At 71.9% G+C, this 19,774-nt stretch overlaps 7 protein-coding genes across 7 annotated transcripts; 4 read left to right on the forward strand and 3 right to left on the reverse strand.

Moving 5' to 3' along the window:
• The first annotated feature begins 1,185 nt into the window (after positions 1-1,185).
• Positions 1,186-2,748, forward strand: OGG1 (8-oxoguanine DNA glycosylase). Its single transcript, XM_032194067.1, has 7 exons — positions 1,186-1,295; positions 1,368-1,600; positions 1,673-1,852; positions 1,932-2,110; positions 2,179-2,320; positions 2,446-2,495; positions 2,588-2,748. The coding sequence occupies exons 1-7, from the start codon at positions 1,186-1,188 to the stop codon at positions 2,684-2,686; spliced, it is 993 nt and encodes a 330-aa protein (XP_032049958.1). The 3' UTR covers positions 2,687-2,748.
• A 356-nt stretch (positions 2,749-3,104) lies between these two features.
• Positions 3,105-6,680, reverse strand: CAMK1 (calcium/calmodulin dependent protein kinase I). The gene is made up of 12 exons (XM_032194063.1): positions 6,665-6,680; positions 6,205-6,302; positions 5,286-5,417; positions 4,981-5,055; positions 4,751-4,889; positions 4,528-4,654; positions 4,318-4,393; positions 4,112-4,224; positions 3,945-4,023; positions 3,754-3,841; positions 3,531-3,663; positions 3,105-3,415 (listed from the first exon to the last, which is right to left on the reverse strand). Exons 2-12 carry the CDS (start codon positions 6,288-6,290, stop codon positions 3,357-3,359), a joined length of 1,107 nt encoding a protein of 368 aa, XP_032049954.1. The 5' UTR covers positions 6,291-6,302; positions 6,665-6,680; the 3' UTR covers positions 3,105-3,356.
• Positions 6,681-7,118: 438 nt separating this feature from the next.
• Positions 7,119-9,721, reverse strand: TADA3 (transcriptional adaptor 3). The gene is made up of 8 exons (XM_032194062.1): positions 9,438-9,721; positions 9,096-9,346; positions 8,888-8,993; positions 8,554-8,695; positions 8,321-8,424; positions 8,126-8,235; positions 7,816-8,001; positions 7,119-7,734 (listed from the first exon to the last, which is right to left on the reverse strand). Exons 1-8 carry the CDS (start codon positions 9,642-9,644, stop codon positions 7,542-7,544), a joined length of 1,299 nt encoding a protein of 432 aa, XP_032049953.1. The 5' UTR covers positions 9,645-9,721; the 3' UTR covers positions 7,119-7,541.
• Positions 9,722-10,489: 768 nt separating this feature from the next.
• Positions 10,490-12,054, forward strand: ARPC4 (actin related protein 2/3 complex subunit 4). The gene is made up of 6 exons (XM_032194066.1): positions 10,490-10,769; positions 11,076-11,194; positions 11,277-11,388; positions 11,472-11,567; positions 11,681-11,851; positions 11,988-12,054. The coding sequence occupies exons 1-6, from the start codon at positions 10,767-10,769 to the stop codon at positions 11,991-11,993; spliced, it is 507 nt and encodes a 168-aa protein (XP_032049957.1). The 5' UTR covers positions 10,490-10,766; the 3' UTR covers positions 11,994-12,054.
• Positions 12,055-12,712: 658 nt separating this feature from the next.
• On the forward strand, positions 12,713-16,191 carry LOC116493116 (tubulin monoglycylase TTLL3). Its single transcript, XM_032194258.1, has 12 exons — positions 12,713-12,755; positions 12,844-12,926; positions 13,025-13,282; positions 13,408-13,536; positions 13,630-13,744; positions 13,850-13,957; positions 14,046-14,202; positions 14,317-14,465; positions 14,534-14,768; positions 14,838-15,273; positions 15,362-15,460; positions 16,180-16,191. The coding sequence occupies exons 1-12, from the start codon at positions 12,713-12,715 to the stop codon at positions 16,189-16,191; spliced, it is 1,824 nt and encodes a 607-aa protein (XP_032050149.1).
• On the reverse strand, positions 16,188-17,980 carry RPUSD3 (RNA pseudouridine synthase D3). Its single transcript, XM_032194259.1, has 9 exons — positions 17,934-17,980; positions 17,636-17,703; positions 17,477-17,521; positions 17,274-17,370; positions 17,068-17,175; positions 16,897-16,981; positions 16,685-16,811; positions 16,450-16,592; positions 16,188-16,361 (listed from the first exon to the last, which is right to left on the reverse strand). Exons 1-9 carry the CDS (start codon positions 17,978-17,980, stop codon positions 16,188-16,190), a joined length of 894 nt encoding a protein of 297 aa, XP_032050150.1.
• A 101-nt stretch (positions 17,981-18,081) lies between these two features.
• On the forward strand, positions 18,082-19,649 carry JAGN1 (jagunal homolog 1). Its single transcript, XM_032194065.1, has 3 exons — positions 18,082-18,160; positions 18,704-18,804; positions 18,925-19,649. Exons 2-3 carry the CDS (start codon positions 18,716-18,718, stop codon positions 19,385-19,387), a joined length of 552 nt encoding a protein of 183 aa, XP_032049956.1. The 5' UTR covers positions 18,082-18,160; positions 18,704-18,715; the 3' UTR covers positions 19,388-19,649.
• Positions 19,650-19,774: the final 125 nt, after the last annotated feature.

A 19,774-nucleotide genomic window follows, 5' to 3' on the forward strand; every position in this document is an offset into this window, starting at 1 on the left:
CCCCCCCCCCCCGCCGCCCGCCCGCCGCACCGGGCCCGCCGCAGCTGGACTGCGCCGCACCGGGGAGGGGGGGGGAGAAATTGGGGGGTGGTGGTGGTGGGGGTGGGGGGAGAACCAGGCCCGGGGCCGCCCCCCCTCCTCCTCCTCCTCCTCCTGCCCCCCCTTTTTTCCCCGTTGCCCCCCCCCCCCCGCCCCCCCCCCCCACTCCTCTCCCGGTGCCGGCGGGGCTGTAAATACTGTACAGCCCTGCCCCTTAAATTATTCCCCCGGGGGGGGGTAGGGGGCGGCCCCGGCGCCGGGAACGTGTTTGTAATTTATTATTTTGGAGGAAAGGAAACAAAAAAAAAAAAAAAAAAAAAAAAAAAAAATCACAGATAAACGAAATGCTGGCGGGGCGGGGGAGGGGAGGGGGGGGGAGGTACCGGGAGGTTGTGGGGGGGGGCACCGGGACTCAGCCGCTTCCGGGGCTGGGCCAGAGGGAACGGAAACGGCGCCGAGGGGGGGGCGCTGTGCGCGCATGGGGGAGCTCCATGGTGCGGGGCGCTGGGGGGGAGCGGGGCTGGAGGGGGGGGAATTCGGGGAGGGAGGCGCTATGGGGTGGGGGGGCGCTGGGGGGGGTCTATGGGGGTGCTGGGGGTCTATGGGAGGGCAGGTCGGGGGGGGAGTGATGGGGAGATGGGGGGCTGGGAGGGGAGGAATTGGGGCTGGGGGGAGGATTGGGGAGGCTAGGGAGGAAGAAGTGGGGTTGGGGGGGCTAGGAGGGGAGGAATTGGGGCTGGGGGAAAGTATGGGGGGCTGGGGAGGAATTGGGGATTGGGGGGGCTGTGGGGGGAAGAATTGGGGTTGAGGGCTTGGAGGGGAGGAATTGGGGCTGGGGGAAAGTGTGGGGGGCTGTGGGGGGCTATGGGGGGCTGGGGAGGGGTTGTGGGGCCAGGGTGGGAGGGGGAGTGCTGGGGGGATTAGGGAGGCTGGGGGGAGGAATTGGGGAGGGGGGAGGCTGGGGGAAAAATGGGGATGGGGGAGGGGTCTGGGAGGGAAAAAAGGGGGTCTGGGGGCATTACACAACAGGGAGGGGGCACAGAGGGAGGGGGCCATGCTATAGGGTTCAGGTGGGTGTCGAGGCAGCGCCTGACCCCACTGCTTCCACGGGCAGAGGGGCGCCGCCGTCCCCCCCCCAGCACCCCCATGGCTCTGCGGGACGCCCCCTCCTCCTGCCCGGCCCTGTGGCGCTCGCTGCGCTGCCCGGCGGCCGAGCTGCGCCTGGACCTGGTGCTGTCCTCGGGGCAGACATTCCGGTGAGCCCACGGGGGGCTACGGGGGGGCTACCGGGGGTCACGGAGCCCGTCCCGATGCCCGGTGCCTGGCAGGTGGCAGGAGAGCAGCCCCGGGGCCTGGACGGGGGTGCTGGGTGCCCGCGTCTGGACGCTGGTGCAGGAGCGGGACCGGCTGTGGTACACGGTGTACGGCGAGGAGCCGCCCGGCCCCCACACCGACGGCATCCTGCGGGACTACTTCCAGCTGGACGTGGGGCTGCCGGCCCTCTACCGCGCCTGGGGGGCGGCCGACCCCCACTTCCATAGGGTGGCCGGCGACTTCCCAGGTTGGGCAACCCTATAGGGTGGTGATGGTGACGGCACCCAGCGGGCTCCCCCTGACCCCGTCCGTCCCGTAGGGGTGCGGGTGCTGCGGCAGGACCCGGTGGAGTGCCTGCTGTCCTTCATCTGCTCCTCCAACAACCACGTCGCCCGCATCACCGCCATGATCGAGCGCCTCTGCCAGGCCTTCGGCCGCCGGCTGTGCCAGCTGGACGCGCGGCCTTTCCACGCCTTCCCCTCCCCGGCAGCACTAGCAGGTCCCCCCACCACTCCTTGACCACCCTCCTCCCACCCAATTTGGGGTCCCGGTCCCACGGCCCCGCTGTCCCCTCGCAGGCGGCGACGCCGAGGCCAAGCTGCGGGCGCTGGGCTTCGGCTACCGGGCCAAGTACGTGAGCGGCAGCGCGCGGGCCATCGCCGAGGGGCTGGGGGCCGAGGGGCTGCGCCGGCTGCGCGCCGAGCCCTACGCCGAGGCCAGGAGGGTGCTGTGCGCCCTGCCGGGCGTGGGGACCAAGGTGGGTGCTGGAACGGGGGCGAGGACATGGGGTGGTGGCAGTGGGAGTGATGGTGGCGCGCGTGGCAGGTGGCCGACTGCGTGTGCCTGATGGCGCTGGACAAGGCGGAGGCGGTGCCGGTGGACACCCACGTGTGGCGCATGGCGCGGCAGCACTACGGGGCCGCGCCGGGCGCACGCTCCCTGACGGCCCGCGTGCACCAGGAGATCGGTGAGGGGCCAAAAACGGCGCTCAGCACCCCGCGGCCCCGTCCCTGAGCCCCCCACCCAGGGCTCGGAGGTGTGGGGGACACGGGCTGAGCCCCCTCCCCACGGCTGGCTCCGATCTCCCTGCAGGAGACTTCTTCCGTGGGCTGTGGGGACCCTACGCGGGCTGGGCGCAGGCAGTGAGTACCCCCCCGTGCTGCCCCACACCCCAAAACCCATCTGCCCCCCCCCCCCAGGCTGTGCCCACCCAGCGCCTTAACCCCCTCCCCAGGTCCTGTTCTGCGCCGCCCTCCACAAGGGGCAGGATGCGGCCGGCAGCGGGAAGCGGGCCAAGAGGGGCCGGGAGAGCTGCAGGGACAAAAAACCCTAAAGGAGGGCCACGAAGCCCTAAAAGGGGTTCACAAAGCCCTAAAGGGGGTTCACAAAGCCCTAAGGGGGGGGCGCAGGGGCAGGGCCGTGGCTGTCCCCCCCCCTCGCCCGCTGTGCGCCCCGGGGAGCTGCTGGCGCCGAGGGAGCTGCTGGCCCCAGGGGGGCCGAGCCGAGCTGGGCGGCTCTCGCCTGTTTCCTTTATTACAAGCAATAAAATAGAAACATCCATTTGGAAAATGCGCCTGGAGCATGCTGGGGGGGGGCCGGAGCAGGGAGGGAGGGAGAGGGCCCGGCTGGAGCCCCCCCTCTCCTTCCCCCCCCAGCCTTGGGGGTGCTCCTGGGAGCTGCCCCCTGCCCCGTGCAGACCTCGGCTCCAAGCCTGCAGGGGGGCAGCCCCCTCCCCCAAAAAAAAGGGGTCCCTCCCGGGGCTGGCTGGCAGCAGGGCAGGGTGCCCCCCCCCCCCCCCACGGTTCTGCCCCAAAAAAGGAGCAGATGGGGGGGGTGGAGAGGGGGTTTTTGGGGTCCGTGAGGCTGGGCACCCCCCTGCCTCAGCACCACAGCCTGTATCGGGGGCAGGACCCCCACGGACCCCCCCCAAAACGCCCTGCCCCGTCCAGCTGTGCCCCCCCCCGGCCCCCCAGCGCCGAGCTGTGCGGGTGGGGGCCAGGCCCTCAGTGTGGGGGCAGCCGGGGGGGTCTGTTCGCCAGCGCCCGCTCGCAGTCCGACCCTGCTGGTGGGAGGGGGGGGACACGGGGTGAGAGCCTGGCGGCACCCCCAGACCCGTGAGGGCGTGGGACGAGGATTTGGGGGGGGGGGAAATAGGGAGGGGGGGCGTCAGGGCTCACCGTTGCTGGAGGCCCCCCCCAGGCGCTGGCCGTGGCAGGGGCTGCTCAGCGGGGGCTGCGCGGGGCCCTCCTGGCTGGTTCCCAGCTGCAGCTTCCTCATGTGCCTCACCACGGCCGTGGCGTTGAAGGCTTGCTGCCAAGAGCACGGTGTCCGTCACCGCGTCCCAGCACCGCTGTGTGGCCCCCCCCCGGCCCCATAATCCCCCCCCCCAGCCCCGCTCACCTTCCACTTGCTCTTGGCGAAGTTCTTCTTGATCTGCTCGCTCACCGACTGGTGGATGTTCTTGTCCAGGGCCGTGTCCCCGGCGATCCTGGGGGTAAAATGGGGATCGGGGGGGGCCCAAAGCTTCAAGGGGGGGCGCAGCTCACCCTAGGGAGGGAGCTTTGTGAGGAGCCCCCCCCCCAAATCCTTACCAGGGGTGCTGGAGGGCTTGCTCGCACGTGAAGCGCTTTTTGGGGTCTTTCTCCATCAAGTGCCTGATGAAGTCTTTGGCTGGGGGGGGGGCGCAGAGCAGCCGTGAGAGCCCCCCCTTTGTGCAAACCGCCCCCCACCCGCTGTGCCCGGCCCCCCCCCGGCTCACCCGAGTCCGAGATGTCGTCCCAGTAGGGTGAGTCGAACTCGTACTCGGCCCGCAGGATCTGCTCGAAGAGCTTGGCGTCGTTCTCATCGTAGAACGGGGGGTACCCGCACAGCCTGGGGGGGGGGGACAACATAGGATGAAAGGGGGGGGGGCTCGGCAACCCCGGGCAGCCCCAGAAGGACTTGGGGGGGGGGGGGGGGGCTCACAGGATGTAGGCGATGACCCCGATGGACCAGCAATCCACTGCCTTGCTGTAGGGCTTCTGCGCCAGCACCTCGGGGGCTGGGGAAGAGATGGGGTGGGTGGGGGGTCCCCAGGGTGGGTGGGGGTCCCCAAGGTGGGTGGGGGGTCCACAAGGTGGGTGGGGGGACCCCAGAACGGCACCGCGGGGAGCCCCGCAGCCCCAGGGGGCTCACCCACGTATCCGGGGGTCCCGCAGGCGGTGGACATGACGCTGCCGCAGCCCTCGATCTTGGAGAGCCCGAAGTCGCTGATCATGATCTTGGAGTCCTCCTCCAGGCTGTAGTACAGCAGGTTCTCGGGCTGCGGGGTGGGGGCGGCAGGGACGGGTGACACCAGGAGCCCCCCCACACCCCCCACACCCCGTTTTTCCCCCCTTTTCCCCCCCCCCCCGCTCACCTTGAGGTCGCGGTGCACGATGCCCATGTCGTGCAGGTACCTGACGGCGTCCAGGATCTGCCGGATCAGGGCGCTGGCGTCGCGCTCGGTGTAGAAGCCCTTCTCCACGATGCGGTCGAAGAGCTCCCCCCCCGACACCCTGCGGGGCCGCGCGGCGCCGTCAGCCCTTCCCTTGGGGTGGGGGGCAGCCCCCCCGGACCCCCTCCCCAACACCCAGTCCTGGCACTCACAGCTGCATGATGAGGTAGAGGTGGCTGCTGCTCTCGTAGATGTCATCCAAGGCCACGATGTTGGGGTGCTTGATCCTGTTGGGGGGGCGATAAGGGGGGGATTAGTGAGGTCAGGATGTGCCCCCCCCCGCAAAGGCAGCAGGCTGGCAGGGCAGGGAGCAGCCCATGCCCTGCAGGGCACCGCGTGCCGGGCTATTTCGGGCGTGCTGATAATGCCCCGATGGGATGGGTGCCGTGCCCGGGGGGGGCAGCACGAGGGGGGTGTGTGTGTGTGCGCCCCCCAGCCCCCCCATTGCCTCCCCTACTTGTGCAGGACGGCGATCTCGTTCTCCAGGCCGGCCTCCTTCCCCTCCAGCGCCTTCTTGGCGATGCACTTGATGGCCACCAGCTTCTGGGTCGCCTTCTCCTCCGCCAGGACCACCTCGGAAAAGGCCCCCCTGGTGCGGGAGGGGACGGGTGAGCCCGGGGTGGGGGGGGGAGGAAAGGACGGACGGACGGACGGGGGGGGACACTGCCAGAGCTGCCGCGCTGCCATTGCCATGGTGACAGGCAGAAAGTCCGGCTATTTATAGGAGAAAGGCAAGCAGGAGCCGCCCGCTGGGACGGACGGGCCGTGGGACGCGGGCCCTGATGGTGCCGGGGTGCTCGGGGCACCCCATAACCCCCCCACCCCGCTGCTCGTCCCCTTCCCAGGGACAGGAGGGGACGGCGGCCCCGGGGACGTGGGGACAGCCCCACGGTGGGACCCCCACCCAGCCCGTACGCCCCCAGGGTGCCGTGGGGGGACCCAAAGGTGCCCAGGTGGGGCAGGTGGAGGGCAGGGCGCTGGCACTGCCGTGCCCTAATCCCTGCTGTAATTAACCCGGTAATCCACCCTAAGAGCCTTACGGCACCCAGGCAGCACCGGGTGCCACCGCGTGCCCCTCGGGGGACAGGGACCCACCGGGGTGGCACCCTCGGATGGGGGGCACGGCGTGGCACGGCGTCACAGGGCAGACAGCACCACACCCCCCACACGTCCCCATGTCCCCTGCCTGTCCCCACACCCCCCTGCCCGTCCCTTTGCCCCCAGCCCAGCCCCACAGGTGCCATCCCGCGGCGGTGGCACCCGCCTCGTGCCAATATTTGAGCTGGCGCCGCTCCAACCTCTCCCCCCCACCCCCTTCCCCACCCAGGCCAGGCGTGGTGGTGGCAGTGCCAGCGCCGGTGCCACCTGCGACTCACGTGCCCAGGACCTCTCGGAAGTCGTAGATGCGGTGGATGTCCTCGGTCCGCTTCTTCCAGCCAGGCCCGTCCCGCCCCAGCGGCATGGTGGCCTGGGCCTGCGGGGGTGGCACCGGGTGGGTGGCACGGGGTGACACGGTGACACCGCGGCTGCGACCCCACGGGCTCGGTGCCTCGGTGCCGGCACCCCATGGGATGTGGCACCAGGCGGGACTGGGTGGCAGGGCGCGGGGACGCGGGGACTGCGGCCACCGGGGACGGTCCCCGTGCGCTCCCGGTCCCGCGTGGGGACCTCACCGGGGATGCCCGGGGCGCGGCTGCTGCTCCCCGCGTGGGCTCGGGGCGCTGCCCACGCAGATCCCGAGTGGGGCAGGGTGTGGGGGGGGGTCCCCACGCGCGTCCCCGCCGCCCCCTCCCCTCCCTTCCCCGCCGCGCCCCCCCCCCAATTCCCCGCCCTTACCGACGGCCCCGGCCCCGCGCGCAGCGGAGCGGCGGCGGCGGCTGCTCCCGGCACGGCGCGCCGGGCGGCCCTGACGTCACGGGAGGGGCGGGGCCAGCCCGCAAACAGCCAATGGGAGGCCGCGGGTGGGGTGCCCACGCGTGACCGCGGGCCGGGGGGGGGCGGCTGCGGGGACACCGGGGGGGACACCCCACAGCAGGGACCCACCCCGGGGAGCCGGGGATGGGGACACCCCACGGGGGACGCACCCCACGGGGTTGGGGAGCACCCCACGCCCCCCCCCATTGTCTCCCCACCCACCCACGCGTGTCCCCAGCCCCCCCACGGAAGCACACCACTCGTGCCGGGCTCCTTTTATTGCCTGCATGAACCCACAGGTACAGCCCGAGCCCGCCGCGCCCCCTCCCCAAAATCCACCCCCCTCCCCGGTGCCGCCACCACGCTGCTGCCCCCACGGCCCGTGGGCAGCTCCCACTCGTGTCCACGCGGAGCTGGGTGCTGCGGGAGGCAGCGTGGCCATGGGAGCTGCCCCGGCTGTCCCTCAGAGGCCAGGCACCCCAAGAACCAGGGGAGCAGAAGCCACCAGGGGGCTGTTTATCCCCCCCCCCAGGGACGCTTTGTGGCCCCCGGGTGTCACCTCCGCGCCCCAGCTCCCGCCCCGGTGGCAGCAGCAGAGCAGGGCACGGAGCAGGACGCGCCCCTCAGCAGCACCCTGAGGTGCTGGGTGGCACGGTGTGATCACACCCCCTCTGTCCCCAGCCCACGGGTGACACCGTGGGGACCGCGGGCACGCCGGGACCCCGCAGGGGACAGGGCCACCTCCTCGTCCCCGTGACAGTCAGCTGAAGGCGCTGGGGGTGCCGTGCTGAGCGCCCCGCTACCCGTCCAGCAGCTTGAGGATGCTCTCGCGCTCCTTCAGCGTCTTCCAGGCCTGGTCCTTCTCCTTCTTGGTGGGCGTGCGCTTCTTCTGCCGCGCCGCCATGATCTTGCGGAAGGCGTCCATCACCTCGTTGTCGGCCATGCGGACGCGCTGCCGCAGCTCCTGCCGGTGCAGCTCCTCCTTGGCCAGCCTGGGGACACCACGGGGGGGGTCAATCCCTGCCCGCTCTGTGTCCCCCAAACGCGCCCAGCCCGTCCCTGCCCGCGCTCACCGCAGCAGCTCGTGCTTCTTGGCGCGGTTGTGGGCGCTCAGCGCCTTCAGCTCCGCCTGCCTCTTGCGCAGCTCGGCCAGGACCTCGTCCTCCGAGTCCTCGGCGGGCCGGTCCTCAGACTCCAGCAGGCCCTGCGCCACCAGCTCCTCCTTGATCCGCCCCTCCAGGGACTTGGTGTGGGGCACGCTGCGAGGGGTGGGGGGCGGGCGCTGAGCGTGGGGACGACCCCCGTGCGCTGCTACCCCCGCGTCGCGTCCCATCGGGGCAGGGGAAGCGCCACGGATGGCTCCGAGCCGCCCCAAACGCTCACCTGAAGGGTTTGTTCTGGCTGCGGGGGGATGTGCCGGCGCCGTCAGCTCCCGAGTCCTTGCCGGCGATCTCGGGGATGGGGGAGTCCTCCACGGGGGAGATGATGTTCTCCTGGAGAGCGGGGCGCAAGGAGGGGAGGGTCACAGCCGGCCCGGCCGCAGCCCCGCGGGGCCACCGCAGCCCCCAGCCCCCTCACCTCCACCAGGGCCTGCAGCAGGCGCTGCGTCAGGGGCCCGAAGGGACACCCGTCCTCGGGCTGCTCGTGCTGGGCCTCCGACTTCTTCAGCAGGGCATCGACGTCTGCCAGGGGGAAAAAAAATAATCAGCAGCGAGGCGGAGGCAGCTCTGGCTCTGCAGAAGCTGGGTGCCAGCCCCCCAAATCTCTCCCCACAGCCCCCCGCCCGGTGTGCCAGGTGGGGACGAAGGCACCTTTGGTGTCCAGCTCGGTGAGCGGCCCCAGGACGCCTTTCTTCTTGTCAGCAGCGGCTGCAGCCCGGGCTCCGTCCTTCTGCTCCTCCAGCAGGTCCTCCTGGGCCCAGCGCTGCGAGTAGTGCTTCCCCAGGGGCGGGATCTGCGGGGACAGGCGGGGGACACGCTCAGCACGGGGCTCACGGCCCCTCTGGAGGGGGGCTGAGGGGGTGGTGAGGATGAGGAGGGGCTCCTCGGGCACCGTGCGAGGCCTGGCCAAGGAGATGATCGAGGAGAGGGGGCAGGAGAGTGGGTGAGGGATGAACGGAGTAAGGGGGGGGCTGGAGCTCCTCACCTTGTAATGCTCGGCCTCGTCCTCGGGCGGCTTCAGCAGCTCCTCCAGGACTCGGACTTCCTCGTTGGTGAGGTCGGCGCAGTACGGCTCCACCGACGCCCAGAACCTGCGAGGACGGAGGGGACGGGGGGGTGAGGGAACCTGCGGGGACACCGGGGGGCTTTCCCCACCGTGGGGTGAAGGCAGCGGGGATCCCGGTTTGGGGCACCTGTTTGGGGCATCGTTTTTGGGAATCCGGGGCACTTCGATGGGGTCGTCCTGGAACTCGTACTCCGGGATTTTGGGCTGCAGGTTCTTAGATTTGGGCCTCCCGGGGCCGGGCCCGGTGCCGTGCCCCCCTTTGCCCTCCAGCTTCTGCTTCTTGGGCTTCCCGTGCTTGACGGAGGGCCCCACATCGTGCTCCTTGCTCAGCTTCAGGAACCGCCGGTCGCCCTTCTTGTCCTGCCAGTCCGTTAGGATCTGGAAAACAGAGCGACCCCGTGTCGGGGAATTGTGTAGGGACACAGGGAGGGGAACGGGGACCCCGGGACCGTCCCCCCCCACCCCCCACCTGCGTCTCGGCCTCCAGCACGCGGAGGCGGCGGCTGGCGGAGGAGAGCAGCGTCTCCAGCTCCAGCTGCAGCGTGTCCAGCTCCTCGATGCCGATGCCGTCGTCCTCGGAGCGGGCCAGCACGGCCGTGTAGCGCGGGCACACCTTGCCGTGGTCCACGGACTTGAAGTCGTGGAACTGCAGCGGGCAGTCCTTCAGCTCGCTCATGGCGGCGGCACCGGGGAGGGCACCGGGGGGAGGCACCGGGGGGGAGCGGGGGGATCCCGGTAACACTTTGAGGGGCAGCGGGGGGTACCAGGGGGTGCTGGGGGGGCACCGAGGGGGAGCTGGGGGCACCGAGGGGTAACGGGAGGGCACCGGGAGGGTGCGGGGGGGGTCTGGGGTGCACCGGGAGGGAACCGGGGGTAGTGGGGGGGTACCGGGAGGCACCGGGGGGGCACCGGGGGTTGTTGGAGGGGTACCGGGAGGCACCGGGGGGTAACGGGAGGAACCGGGGGGGGAATGGAAAGGCACCGGGGGATAACGGGGGGGGCCTGAGGTGCACCGGGAGGGATGGACGGGTACCGGGGGGGCACCGGGAGGCACCGGGGGTTACCGGGGGTCGTCGGAGGGGTACCGGGAGGCACCGGGGGGACACCGGACGGCACCGGGGGGGGCACCGGGGGTCGTCGGGGGTGCACCGGGGGTTACCGGGAGGCACCGGGGGGGCACCGGGGAGTACCGGAGCGGTACCGGGGAGCACCGGGGGGGCACCGGAGGGTACCGGGGGGGGCACCGGGGAAGCGGCGAGCACCGGAGGGCACCGGAGGGCAGGGGCTGGGGGCGGGGGGGGGGCACCGGGGGGCTGCGGGGCGCCGCGGGGGCCGGGCCAGGCCTAGGCCGCTCGCCCCCTTCCGGCCCCCGTCGGCCGCGCCGCCGCCGCCCCGCCCCCCGCTCCCCATTGGCCAGGCCGCGCCCAGCGCCCGCCGCCCATTGGCTAAAGCCGCGCGCCGTCTGCCTGCCCTAATATGGAAGCGCTGGCGGGAGCGTACCAAGCGCGGCGGGGAGAGGGGGGGAACGGGGGCGGATGAGCCGCTCTCACGGGATGCTGCCGCTGCGTTCCTCGATATCCCCGCCGGGATCACTCTGAAAGGCGTTATAGATCCTCGGAGAGGCGCGGTGGGATCTTTTGGCCTGGATCCGAGCGCTGGGCGCGCAGAGGGATCCTCCCGCCTCCCCCCTCCCGCCGCAGTGGGAGGTGCCGCGCATCCCGGAAGAGGAGAGCGGCCACTTCCGCCTCCCGGGAGCGGAGCGGAACCGAGCGGAGCGGGACGGGACCGGGCTGACAACATGGTGCGGGCGGGGCCGGGCCGGGACCGGGATCGGGACCGGGATCGGGATCGGGGGCTGGAACGGGTGGCGGGGCTGGGACCGGAGACCGGGGACCGGGATGCGGCGACGGGACCGGGAACCGGGGGTGGGCGGAGGCGGGGACGGGGACCGGGAGCTGGGCCTGGGCCTGGGTCTAGGCCTGGGTCTGGGCCTGAGGCCGGGGCCTGGGCCTGGGCCCGGTGTTGACGCTGCCGCTGCCGGTGCTGACGCTGGTGTCGGTTCCGGTGCCGGTTCCGGTTCCGGTGCCGCCGTTGCCGTTCCCCGCAGACCGCCACGCTACGCCCGTACCTGAATGCGGTGCGCGCCACGCTGCAGGCCGCGCTGTGCCTGGAGAACTTCTCCTCGCAGGTGGTGGAGCGCCACAACAAGCCCGAGGTGGAGGTCAGGTACGGCCGCTCCCCGCACACCACCGGGCACCACCGGGCGTCACGGCGCTGCCCCTGCACTCAGCACCGTTTCCTCCCGCAGGAGCAGCAAGGAGCTCCTGCTGCAGCCCGTCATCATCAGCAGGAACGAGAAGGAGAAGGTGCTCATCGAGGGCTCCATCAACTCCGTGCGCGTCAGCATCGCCGTCAAGCAGGTGCGGGGGGTGGGGGGGGCGGCGGGCTGGCGGCTCACACCGGGAGGGGGCCTCCTCGCCTCACCGCCCTCTGCTCTTCGCAGGCTGACGAGATCGAGAAGATTTTGTGCCACAAGTTCATGCGCTTCATGATGATGAGGGCCGAGAATTTCTTCATCCTGCGCAGGAAGCCCGTGGAGGTGATGTTGGGGGGGGACAAAGGGGGCTTCCAGCTCCCCCTCGGGGGTCTCCAGCGCAGGGCTGGGCCGTGGGGGTGCCCGCCGGGTGCTCACCCCGCTCTTTTCATCCCCAGGGCTACGACATCAGCTTCCTGATCACCAACTTCCACACGGAGCAGATGTACAAGCACAAGCTGGTGGACTTCGTCATCCACTTCATGGAGGAGATCGACAAGGAGATCAGCGAGATGAAGCTCTCCGTCAACGCCAGGGCCCGCATCGTGGCGGAGGAGTTCCTCAAAAACGTGAGGCTCTCACGCGGGGCCCTCACTGCCGGGATCCGGGCTGGGGGAGGGGGGTGGCAGCGTTTTGGGGCGATTTCTCCCCTTTTTGAGGAGCGGGGGGGCAGCTGACGGACGCATCCCTCCTCTCCCCTCGCAGTTCTAGGCGGTGCTGATGTCTCCGTGGCTTCCCGGCGCCTGTGCAGAGCCCCGGGGCCGCCCGTTCCGGTGGAGGAGAGCCGAGCCCCGCGGCCCCGACCCGAGGGGGGGGCACCGGCTGCGCCCCCCCTGCTCCTCGCTGGCCGGGGCGGTGCCGTGGCCGGGGGCCCCCCCGGGCTTGTGTGTGCGTGGGGCTGGGCGGCCCCGCTCCCCCCGTCCTGTCGCGTTGTGTTTTTTAAAGGGTCACTTGCTGTACTCACGGCTGCTGCAGTCATTTTTGGGGGCATGGGGGGGGGATTTAAAGGAAGGGGGGGGCACGGGGAGGGGCTATGGAAGAAGGGGGAGGGCCTGTGGAAGGGGGAGGGGCCGAGGGGTGGCACCATGGCAATGGTAAACAACGGGGGCAGGACCGGGGTGGGTGCTGGGGGGGGGCAGGAAGGGGGGCACCGAGGGGTTTTGGGGGTCAGGGGGTGCTTGGGGAGGGTTTGGGGGGGCTGCGTCCTGCTTTTCGGAGCCCCCCTGCTCCGCTCGTGGGGTTTGGGCACCCAGTTCTCGGGGGTGGGGGAGCTGCCAGCAGCTTCCCTCGCCCCCCCCCCAGTTCTCCGTGGGGTGCCCCACGCCTCGCCCACGCGGGAGCAGCGACGGTGAGGGGGGTGCCGAGGGGCTGGCGCGTCCCGGGTGCCCCCCAGGAGGGGTCCGTGGCAGCGGGGCGTCCCGGGGGCCACCATGAGAATCGAGAGGTCGGGGAAAGCCACGGCGGGGACAGCAGGTGGGTGCCTGCTCCCTGCCTGTTGGGGACGGGGGGGGACACACAAAGGGCTGTCCCCCACCCTTTTGGGGCTCAGCTGTCCCCGCAGGGCACGGGGCACCCAGCGGCCGCCCCCAGCTCAACCCCGAGCGGCTGAAGCAGGTCAGGCTGCACGTGGAGAGGGCCATCAAGGTGAGGGCCTGCTCCCGACCCCAAAATATCCCCCGCTTTGGGGCCGAGCTCCCTCGGGGCGGGCAGCATGCCCAGCCCTCGCGTCCCCCCCCTCCCAGGAGAAGAAGATCTTCACGCTGCAGGGCCCCTACCCCGTGATCCGCCGCCTGCTGCGGGCGCGGGGCTGGGTGGAGAGGAAGGAGCGGGGAGCGGGCAGGGCGGGCGGCCCCCGGCAGCAGCAGGAGGGAGGTGGCGACGGCGAGGCCGGGCAGGGTGCCCCCGAGTCCTCCAGCTCCTCCTGGCTGCCTGATGATGAGGAGGAGGAGGAAGAGGAGCAGCAGGACGAGGAGGACCCCGAAGGCATCCACGACCTCATGGTTAGCCACCGGGCTGGGCACCTGCTCGGTGTGGGACCTTTATCCCAACACCCTCATGTGGATGGGGCAGCAAGGCTGTGGGGCAGGGGGGTCCCGCCTCAGCCGGCCCCTCTGTGCCCCCCCAGTCCCGCCTGGTGCGGGACCAGGTGCCCTACTTCATCTGGACCACCCGCAGCAGCGCCGTGCAGGGCCGCGTGCTGCAGCCCGACCAGGTGGTGAACCACTACGGCCGCGTGGGCTCCTTCACCACCAAGGTGGGGCCGCGGGGATCCCACCTCCGGGGGATTGGGTGGCAAAACGGGGGGCCGAGGGAGTTTTTTGGGGGGCTGCCGCCCTTCTCCACGCAGGAGGGGCTGTGCCTCACCCTGCGGAACCTGCCCTGGTTCGACCAAGCCGACCCCGACACCTTCTTCCCCCGCTGCTACCGGCTGGGCGCCGCGGACGAGCGCCAGGCCTTCATCGGTGAGCTCGGGGCTGGCTCGGCCCCCCGCTGCCCCCCTCCCCGTGTCCCCTTTTCCCCGTGCCCCCCGTGCAGCAGCCGGCTGGGCCATGCCTCCCCTCCCGCAGAGGATTTCTGCCTCACCGCCGCACGCAGCCTGCTCAAAGCGGCGCTGGAAAGGGCTCAGGAGGTGCACGCGGGGCTGGACCCGACCCCAAACCCCACCGAGCCACCAGGTGACACAGGGGGGGCTCCGTTTGGGACCCCGAGGGTCCCTCGGAGGGGCGCAGCACCCCGTCCCTCACCCCGCACCCCTTCCCGCAGAGGGCCCGGGTGCCCAGCTGGTGGAGGAGGCGCTGCGGGTGTGCGGGCAGCACCTGGGCAGCCTCACCCACCAGGACATCGACGGCGACCCCAAAACCCCCGGCACCACAGATGCCGCGTGGGACAGCTTCCTACAGGGCTACTACCGCGCCGTGCAGTGAGTGCCGAGCTCGGGGACACCCTGGGGACACCCAGGGGACACCCTGGGGGCGCGGCTCGCACATGGGGTCGGTGCTGAGCACCCCCCACCCCCCTTTTTTTTTTTTTGCAGCGAGGGGGCCGTGCCGCGGCTGAGCGGGGCGCAGCGGGAGCAGGGCCAGCTCCTGCTGCAGCGCCTGGCGGGGCGCCTGCCCCAGCTGCGCATGGAGGGCGACCACAACGTCTGGATCCTCAAACCCGGAGCCGCATCCCGGGGGAGAGGTAGTGGGGGGCGAGACGGGGGACAACGGGGACAGAAGGGGGGTCCCCACACGGCGCCGTGCCCGCAGGCATCACGTGCACGGCGCGGCTGGACGAGGTGCTGCGGCTGGCGGGCCAGGCGGCGCGGGAGGGCCGCTGGGTGGTGCAGAAATACGTGGAGCGCCCGCTGCTCATCTTCGGCACCAAGTTCGACGTGCGCCAGTGGTTCCTGGTGACCGACTGGAACCCGCTCACCGTCTGGTTCTACCGCCACTGCTACCTGCGCTTCTGCTCCCAGCCCTTCTCCCTGCGCCGCCTGGACGCGTGAGTGCCGCTCCGTGCGCCCTCCTCTCGCCCCGCTCGCCCCCTGCGCTCACCGCGCTCTCTCCCCAGCGCCGTCCACCTCTGCAACCAGGCCATCCAGCGACGCTGCAAGCCCGGGGGGGCCCGGCACCCCCGGCTGCCCCCCGATAACACGTGGTCGTGCCGGCAGCTGCAGGCGTACCTGGCGCAGCGCGGGCAGGCGGGCGCTTGGGGCGAGGTGATGGTGCCGGGCATGAAGGCGGCGGTGGTGCGGGCGGTGCGCTGCTCGCAGGGGTTGGTGAGGGGCCGGAAGGGCAGCTTCGAGCTCTACGGGGCCGATTTTGTTTTCGGGGAGGATTTCCGCCCCTGGCTGCTGGAGATCAACGCCAGCCCCACCATGGCCGGCAGCACGGCGGTGACGGGGCGGCTGTGCGCCGGGGTGCAGCGCGACACGCTGCGCGTCGTCATCGACCGCAGGGACGACCCCAACTGCTCCACCGGGGCCTTCGAGCTCATCTACAAGCAGGTGAGGTGCAGGGGGGGGCGCACGGGGGGGCTGGGCACGGCTTTGAGACCGAGCCTTGTGCTCTGTGCCCCCCCCCCCCCCCAAACAGGCGGCCGTGCCCACCCCTCCCTACCTGGGGCTGAAGCTGGCGGTGGAGGGCTGCTCGCTGCGGAGACCCCGCTGCGCCCCCAAGCCCCCCGGCACCACGGCGAGCACCCGCGACCCCCCCGGGAAGCCGTGGACTCCCTCGTGCCCCCCCCTGCACCCTCCACCCGCAGCGGGTGGGGCAGAGGATGGGGCCGGTGCTGTGGGACCCTGGGGGCTGGGGCAGCGGCGCTGCCAGCCCTCGGTGGCTCTGCCCCTGCTCGGCGGCCGTCCCGGTGCCACCGGCCCCATCCTGCCCCCCCGGGGAGCCCCCCCCAGCCGCCAGGGCCGGGCTCGCCTCAGCCCCCTGCCCCTGCTGCCGGCAGCTCAGCCCTGGGGGGGGGAGAAGGTGCAGGGGGGGCTCAGGGGGGATGAAGAGGAGCCGTGACGCACCCACCTGGCCCCCCCCATCTCCCCCAGTGGCTCTGGGGGGGGGGAAAATACGGCTGTGAGAGGAGCCCGGCTCTGTGCCTTTGTGTGGGGGAGTAAGGGCTGGGGGGGGGCACCGGTTACCAGCCCCCCCCGTGCCCCAGATCTGTGGGGCTGTGGCAGGAACTGGGGCCGACGGCACCGCAGCAGGGCTGGGAACGGGGTCATGGTGTGGGGGGGGGAAAAAGGGGGGGTCCTGCGGTCACCGGGGGTGACTCAGCCCTGGGGGGAGGCAGCAGGAAGCACACGGGGAGCCCCCCCGGGAGGAAAAAATCACACCAGGCTGCTCGGGGCCACGTGGGGATTTATTGGGGGGAAGCGGGGGGGCTGTGCGTGTGTCCCCCCCCCACCCAGCGGCTGTGCTAGGTGGGGGGGGGCAGCCCCAGCAGCCGCAGGGTGCGTAGGAAGTGGGGGGGCGGGGGGGCGCGCAGGGGGGCGCGGGGCAGGGCCAGCTCCTGCAGGTGGAGGTGCAGGGGCAGGTGGGGGGGGGCGCGGGGGGGCAGCCGCAGGCGGCGCAGCAGCTCCGCGTCCAGCACCTATGGGGGGGGGGGAGGTTTAAAGGGGGGGTTATCGGCACGGGACAGCACAAAAATGCCCCCCCTAAAGTAAATCATGGGTGTTTACCTGCGTGCGAGGCACGGGGGTGTCCGGGGGGGGCAGCAGGAAGGGCTCCCCCAGCACCCTGCCCACGCGGGGGCCGTGCTCGTGGTCCCCCAGCGCCGGGCACAGCAGCAGGGAGAGGTGAACCCGCAGCTGCCCGGGGAAGGCTGCAAAAAAGGGGGGGGGGGGGAACACAGAGTTTGGTGCCGCGGGGAGGGTCCTTGGGGGGGGGCACAGGGCAGGGCTGGGGGGCACTCACCCGTCCTGGGCTGCAGCTGGAGCAGGGCGCAGCCCCCCGCCGCCCCCAGCAGCCGGTAGCGGGTCAGGGTGCTCCTCACCTCCCCGCGGGACACGCTGCGGCGCCCCGGCCACGGCACCGGCACCACCTGCGGCAGCACGGCCTCAGCGACCCCCCCCCCGTGTGCCCCCCCTCCCCAAAATCCCCCCAAACCCCCCCCATCTCCCCCTTACCACGGCCCCGTCCCCGTGCTGCCGCCGGCACAGCCCCACGCGGATCTCGCCCTCCGCCTCCGCCGGGACCCCCACGGTGACAGCGCTGCGGGGACAGGGGGGTGAGGGGGGGGGGTCCTGCCTCGTGGGGGGGGGGGACACGAGAGACCCCCGTGGGGGGGGGGCACCCACCAGTAGGTGACTGGGAAGCGCCCCCTGCGCCGCTGGTGGCTGAAGAAGCGCTGCAGCTCCTCCGTGGCGCGGCGGCAGCCGGACAGGAGGACGAGGCCGGAGCTGTCCCTGCGGGAGAAAACCCTGAGACCCCCCCCAAAAAAAAACAACACACAAAAAACACAAAAAACACCCCCCCCCCCCCGTGTGTGTGTCCCCCCAAATACCTGGCGGGCGCCTTCACCACGTGCAGCTCAGCGGGGAGCCCCAGGCGGCGGCGCAGTGCCGGGAGCAGCGCGGCCACGCTCAGCTCCCCGGGGTGCCCTGGGGGGCAGGGGGGGGTCAGCAGGGGCTGTGACCCCCCCCCGTGACCCCCATGACCCCTCTGTGACCCCCTGTGCCCCCCCGTGCCCCCCCCAGCCCCACTCACCCAGCACAGGCAGGCCAGGCGGTTTGTTCAGCGCCAGCAGGGCTCCTGCGGGATGCGGTGGGAGCTCAGCGGGACCCCCCCCACGCGTGGGCTGCCCCAAAACCCACTCGTGACCCCCCCAAAACCCACTCGTGACCCCCTCCACGCTCCCCCCCGTACCTTCCCGGTGCAGCACGGCCGCCTCCAGCGCCCCCAGCACCTCCTGGGGGCTCAGTGTCCACCCCTGCCTGTGATGATGGAGCAGGATGAGGACACGGCGCCCCCCCCACACCCCACGCGTGACCGAGCTCAGCCCCACGCCCCCCCCACGCGTGTCCCAACCCAGCCCAGCCCCCCCCAGCCCCCCCTGCCCCCACGTGTGCCCCCCCAGCCCCCCACGCGTGCCCCTAACCCTAACCCTGCCCCCACGCCCCCCCCCCACGCGTGTCCTCCCCCCCCCACGCGCGCCCCCGCTGACCCCACGCGCGCCAGTGCGCGCGCGGCCCCGCCGCCGCCCCCCGCCATGGGCGCACTGCGCATGCGCGGCAGCGGCGAGCGGGCTGAGCCCCCCCCCCTCCCCTCGCATAAAGATCATAGAGACGAGGCCTCCGGGCGGATAGAGCGGCCGCCGGCCCGCGGGTAGGAGCAGCGGCGGAGACCATAGAGAGGCGGAAGGGCGGGCAGAGCGTCGCCGCCCGGTAGCAGGTGGGGTGCGGCGGGAGGGGGGGGGCACCGGGGAAGGGGGCACCGGGGGGGGATGGGGGTGGTCAAGGGGTGCCCGAGGGGGTGCTGGGGGAGACCGGGGGGGTCCTGGGGGGGTCTTGGAGGGGTCCCGGGGGTTCCTGGGGTTCCTGGGGGGGGTCCTGGGGGGGTCCTGGGGGTCTCGGGGGGGTCCCAAGGGGGTCCTGATGGTCCTGTGGGGGTATGGGAGGGGTCCGGGGGGGTCTTGGGGTTCCTGGGGGTCCCGGGGGGGTCCTGAGGGAGTCCCGAGGGGATCCTGGAGGGGTCTCAGGGGGGTCCTGGGGGTCTCGAGGGGGTCCTGGTGGGGTCCTGGGGATCCCAGGGTGGTCCCGGGGGGATCCTGGGGGGGTCCCAGGGTTTTCAGGGGGGTCCCGGTGGCCCTGGGGGGTGCCTGGAGGGTCCCAGGGGAGTCCCGAGGGTCTCGGGGGGGTCCTGGGGGAGTCCCGGGGGGATCCTGGGGGGGTCCCAGGGGTCCCCCGGGGTTCCCCTGACGCTGTCAGCCCTCAGGCTGCCCCCACCATGGCCTCCCGCGGGGGTCCCCGCGCCACCGGCACCGACGGCAGCGACTTCCAGCACCGGGAGCGGGTGGCCTCGCACTACCAGATGAGGTGGGTGTCCCCCCTGTCCCCCTCCCGGGGCCGTGCATGGCCCCGCCGGTCACTGTCAGCCCCCTGGGGCCGTGTTCTGCCCCCCCCAGTCACTGTCAGCCCCCTCCCCACTCCCCGCAGCGTGGCCCTGAAGTCGGAGATCAAGCGCCTGATCTACGTGCACGTGGGGCTGTGGCTGCTGCTGCTGGCGCAGATGTGCGTGGGGCACCTCAAGCTGCTGCCCCACGACCGGGTGGCCATGCCCTACCAGTGGGAGTACCCCTACCTGCTCAGCATCCTGCCCTCCCTGCTGGGCCTCCTCTCCTTCCCCCGCAACAACATCAGCTACCTGGTGCTGTCCATGATCAGCACCGGGCTCTTCTCGGTGGCTCCCCTCATCTACGGGGCCATGGAGATGTTCCCCATGGCGCAGCAGCTGTACCGGCACGGCAAGGCGTACCGCTTCATCTTCGGCTTCTCCGCCGTCTCCGTCATGTACCTGGTGGTGGTGGTGGCCGCCCAGGTGCACGGCTGGCAGCTCTACTACAGCAAGAAGCTGCTGGACTCCTGGTTCACCAGCACGCAGGAGAAGAAGAAGAAGTGAGCGGGGACCAGCGGACGCCCGCACCCGAAAACTGGAGCGTTTTGGGGGGCTCCGTGCCCAAACCGGCTCCGCTCCCACCCTGGGGTGCTGCGGGGTGGCCCCCACGGGTGGGGGCTCCTCGACCACCGCCTGGGACCGAGCCACAAACCGTGGGCTCACCGCCAGGGCACGGGGACCCCGGTGCTGGCACGTCCCCCGTGGGCACGGGAGCCCCTTTTTCCCCCCCCGCTGTGTCCCGGTACGGAAATAAAGCCCCCCCCTTGCCGCCAGCTCGCTGCTTTCCCACGCGTGTCTGCGCCGCGCGGGGGCCGGCGCAGGAAGCGCTGCCGAGAGCAGGTCGCGGCGGCGCGCACCGGGCGGGGCCGCACGTGCCGCCGGAGGAATGCG

The sequence above is a fragment of the Aythya fuligula genome, chromosome 10 (genome assembly GCF_009819795.1).
Source record: "Aythya fuligula isolate bAytFul2 chromosome 10, bAytFul2.pri, whole genome shotgun sequence".
NCBI lineage: Eukaryota > Metazoa > Chordata > Aves > Anseriformes > Anatidae > Aythya > Aythya fuligula.